Source organism: Phytophthora parasitica (genome assembly GCF_000247585.1).
Source record: "Phytophthora parasitica INRA-310 unplaced genomic scaffold supercont2.10, whole genome shotgun sequence".
Lineage (NCBI taxonomy): Eukaryota > Oomycota > Peronosporomycetes > Peronosporales > Peronosporaceae > Phytophthora > Phytophthora nicotianae.
The window spans coordinates 751962-756814 of NW_008648996.1; the positions used below are offsets into that span (position 1 = coordinate 751962).

The 4853-nt window shown below is 45.1% G+C and overlaps 2 protein-coding genes across 2 annotated transcripts; both read left to right on the top strand.

Annotated features, from left to right (window-relative positions):
* Positions 1-1767: 1767 nt before the first annotated feature.
* Positions 1768-1953, top strand: PPTG_21952 (hypothetical protein; the record flags this gene model as incomplete). Its single annotated transcript, XM_008901120.1, has 1 exon — positions 1768-1953. The coding sequence occupies one exon, from the start codon at positions 1768-1770 to the stop codon at positions 1951-1953; it is 186 nt and encodes a 61-aa protein (XP_008899368.1).
* Positions 1954-2015: 62 nt separating this feature from the next.
* On the top strand, positions 2016-2472 carry PPTG_21953 (hypothetical protein; the record flags this gene model as incomplete). The annotated part of the gene is made up of 3 exons (XM_008901121.1): positions 2016-2091; positions 2155-2272; positions 2322-2472. 3 exons carry the CDS (start codon positions 2016-2018, stop codon positions 2470-2472), a joined length of 345 nt encoding a protein of 114 aa, XP_008899369.1.
* Between the last annotated feature and the right edge of the window lie 2381 nt (positions 2473-4853).

Here is a 4853-nt window from a genome sequence, read left to right on the forward strand (position 1 = left end):
CAACATGGACCAGACGGCTGTCTTTATTGACAACCCCGGAAAATTAACAGTGGATTACTGTGGAACACGCAATATTGACATCGTTCAAGGCGCAGCCGAAAACACAGGGCGATGCAGCGTTTTTTTGTGCGCGTCAGCAACAGGAGTAAAGTTGAAGCAATTTATTGTGGTTGCGGGAAAACCGGGGTGACGAGTTGCTAGTCAAGTTACATCGCAGTCCTTTGGTTGCACGTCGGTGGAGCACACAGTACAAGAAAAAGCCTGGTGTGACCATTCAATTATGGAGGAATGGATTTCAAAGGTATATTTGTCTCAATTATTGATTTATATATTTTTTCTAATTAAGGATTTTCTTTTTTAAATTATTAGATTTGGCGTCAAGTGTCACCGGGTGCCGCATGCTGCTTTTGGACAGTCTCAAAAGCTCACAAGATGGCAAGCATTCGCGAAACGCTCGAGACCGAGTGCATGACACAGGTTCAGTACATCCCACCGGGTGTTACTGCCCTAAGTCAGCCAATGGATGTCAGCGTAATGCGGACCTTCAAAAAAAAAGATCGAGTAAGTTTTTTAATATTTTTATTTGCTCACTAATTTTGAATAATACTTTGTGTGTTAAACTTTAGAGACCTCTACGTGCATTATCATACCGACCATCCTTTCCCAGCTGACACAGCAGAACGCCGTGTGATGCTATCTTTCTTGGTAGCGAAAGCATGGGACATGGTCAAGGCAAAAAGCATTGTAAAAGGTTTTGAAAGACAAAACTGCTTCCTATAGGTCCTAGAGATGTGTCCGATGTCGTTGCAACGTACCTGCACGCACTGCCAGAAGCTGCTGTTGTCGATGATGCTTCGGACATCGAAGACGAAAGCTTTGATGAATGAAATGCGCTTTTGTTTGCTTACACAAAAAATCGTTTATTCTACAGTACTATTTTATACTTTTATTATTTGTTTGACTGGCGATCCAATCAACAGAATCATTTCATACTCTAGAAGAAGGGGTTTCGACCCTACATTTGGTGATGTCGCACTGTAACCGTTTGTCGCACTGGAGCCGACTTTTACGGTATTCGCCGGATAATTGACACTTAACAGTTATCCAGCGGATAGTGTGGACGACTGGTATAAGAAAACAGCACAACTGGTGGTAATGATTTCAATCGAGTATGTCGGCACGCAACACAGGTGCATATAAGGCTTCTACTTCGCACCGCCACACCTCAAACTCCACGTGTGTCCGCTTCATTACGTTTGTTTCAGACTTTGCTTAAAACGTTCATTTTTTTGTCAATCACGCACCGTCCCAAGCCCATGACTTTTATTTACACCATATTCGTGTTGAAGTAGTCTCTAAACATTATGGTTACCCACTACAGAAACTCTCGAACTTATTATAATCTGATCTAATAGGTCGCTCATATTATACTTATAATGGACCTTCGTCGCCTCTACTGGCTGGTGCGTAGCTGGCAGTAGCTTCTTAAGTCTAATGAACCTCACTTGGTCTTTTGACATTTCCTCAACACTACTCCTCTCTCTACGCTCTTTTCTATCACTAGCTAATCTCGCCATCGGATATGAGCACAAGCCAAGCCTCAAGCGACGAATTTCCACGATTCGTTGGCGTCGAAAACTTCGATGCGTGGTAGACTCCCGTATGCGCAGCCTTCGATGGCAAACACCTCTTCGGCTACATGAAATACCGGACTATGCCGACACCTCCAATGAGGGAGTGAAGAAAGCGAGAGCGACATTTCCTACAATGGACATGCACAAGCCAGCCCATAGCGCAGAAGTCGACTCCGATGCGGTAGACTTCGACGAAAGTGGCGAAGATTTCAAGGCACCGACAAAGCCTCTGGTGATAACGGTGACACACCAATCAAGCGAAAAGACTTACGTGCGATTCGCCCATTCACCCGTCGCCAAGAATGCTAGAGCAAAGTGAAGCCTCAGCCGCTTAGTCAGCGCGAGCGTCGCCGTCAATAGGTCAAGACGGAAACCTTCTTGATGAAGACCACGGACAACACTCATGTCCAGCTCGCCAATATCCTTACGACTTCCTACGAGATCTTCAAGTTCATTTGTTAGGAGTATGACGAGCGGTGTTCACGGTGACCCGTACTTAATCCAGCACTATCTCATGCAGGCAAAGAACCCGGAGGCTCCAACTCGATCGAGTTCTTCCTAACGCTCCGAAACGCGATGAAAGCTGCACATGAAGCCACTGATTCGGTGATGATCGAAGGGCAGAAGTCGATCTACCGGTTTCACTCGATACCCAGGTCTTGGAATGATGACCTCAGAAACTGGAAGGGCCATCCCTCACGAAGACCTAAAGCAGAGCATCGAGAGCAAGGTTCGTAATATTCAAGCTCAGGAGCGGTGCACGTTGTCCAAGTGCACACCTGCGGCGACTGCTACGAAGGGGGAGCGAGCGCAGGTAGCTTCTGGTCATCAGGCATAACTTTTGACATTTCAAATTAATCAATGTCGTAACTCATACAACTTTGATATCAAAAACCTTTGGGAGTTTATAGCGTGAAGGTAGATAATCTTGACATGGACGAGACACATCAATACAAAAACTTGTATAAATCGTAAGTCACGACTTAAAATAGGATGTTCCAGCACTGATTCTCTGGTAATTGCGGAATTAAGCTTGCTGATCGCAAACTAGACTTTGAAATGATCTCGCATTTGTTTTTCAAGCCTACTATTTCTTACGAGGCCATTATTGTGCACCGTCTCACTAGCGTTTAATGACCTAGTTACAAAGGTTTAACAAGCAACAAATAATAGTTTTGGAGATAGGGACGTCAGCGTGCCACGCGGGTGTGCCAAGCAAAATGTGACGTTCAGCTACTCACGTGTAAGTACAAAACGATTTGCTTTGGCATGTATGCATCAGCAATAGATGGAAAATAGTTTGCTTTGCTAACGCTGCATTTCACAGCATTTATGGCTCCAAGTAATTAGGCAAGAATTTGTCCGGTAAGCCTACTAGTTTTTTTACAATTGGTTTGCACAATGAGTTAATAAAAAATAATATTTCTGTAACTTCCTTGCCTTTCTTGTACATCACTATCTCCGGAGCTGTGGCTGCAGGTGCTACCAACCAAATTCTCTAGTTACCAGTTTTTCAGGCTGCCGCGTGTAAAACTTGAAGAAATATACGGATGCTATGTCATTCGTGTATAGAAGGATTCCACGACGAAGTCCTCACTTGAGTAAGTGCCTTGGATATGCTCGATAGGAAGCAATCAAATAGGAGTCCACAGTGGATCTAGCCGTTTTTGGACCCGCGCTCATGAATTTGGATGATTTTAAAACAGATCCAGCGGGCAAGCTTCATCCGCATGTTGAACTCTCAGTGGAAGTAGCTGTCTTCCACGAGATTGTCGATGATGTCGGCGTAGATTGGATTTATAACCAATTAAAAGTTTGCGAACGAGACTTGCCGTCAATGTGAGCAGATGAATGGAAATTTAAAAGTGAGGTTGATTGAGTTTTTTTTTACATGCTACTAGCTTCCTACCTCCTATACGCATTGCCTATACTACCCCTCCTGGAGAGTACTTGAAATTGTATACTAATCATACCCTTCTGACGAGACCACTAAATGTAACGGAATTGGTTCCTACAACAGGCTCTTTGTATGAAACGAGACCGGTTGATTTTGTGTAACCCCCACGTATCACGACTACCTTCCAGCTACCGATACGTTAAACTGGTAATATATCTAGTAGAGGAAACATGTACCCAACGAAGAAGCCATAGCGAACAGAAGACAGGCGGAGTCGAATTTAAAGACGCCAAGACGCTGGTTTAGTGCCATCGCTCGCTCAAGTCTAGGCACGCAGCAGAGATACTATCAGTCGAGTGCCCCCCTCCCCACCTCCACCATACACATATACCGACACAGAGAGACACACGGACACACATACTCTGACGGAGCGCGAGACGCGTCGACTGTTCCGCTCAGCCTCCAAAGGAAGTGCTTTCCGCTGCAAAGCTGAAGACTGAGCTGCGGCTCTTTGCCTCTGCACGCACCGTCCAGCGAACCCTTCCTTTTCTGCAATTGCAAACAGACCACAGTCGAAGTGAATGAACCCATGAACTTGTTGATCAGGTTGGTCGATCAGCTCGATCGTGTCGATTACGATGGACTCGCTTTACGCGGAGAGGAAGAGGTTGCCGGCTGATTATGAAGGCCCATGATTACGTACGCCATGATGGTTGGTCGGGAGCCTCCCGAGCATGAGAGCCCAGATGCTGCTAGTAGTGCTCCGGCGATAGCGTTAAGGTCGTAGCATTTGTCCCTCATTAATAAACAGTCGCTCTTTACTACAAGTCATCCGGATCTGCGCGATAGAACTGAGTGCTAGTCATGCCCTTAATAGATCTACTTTCATCATCTAGTTGCATCATCTACTCCTATCGTGTTCGTGGGTGCATTGCCCGACGGTGTCAAAATAATGTAGCCATGTCTTGACCTCTCAGTCCGTACATAGTGGGGGTCCCGGACGTTCGAAATATTATGAATTTGTATCAGACAGGGCCCGCCATGCCCCGGGAGATACCCCCTCGGTCATTTCGTATATTTTTTATCGTCTATGCATACATTGTGCCTGGCTCAGGTACAGCACCCGTAATACCGGGCATTCCAGTTACACAAGGCAGATCCGGTTTAGGAAAAGCTGAGCCTCTATAATTTTAAATATTTTCTCATTTACTCTACAAAACATATAACCCAAACAATGTATATAGATGATAGGGAAGTGCTAGCACGTAGCTCAATCAAACCCACTTTCAAATAATTTGAATTAGCATAAAGTTGCAAAAAAT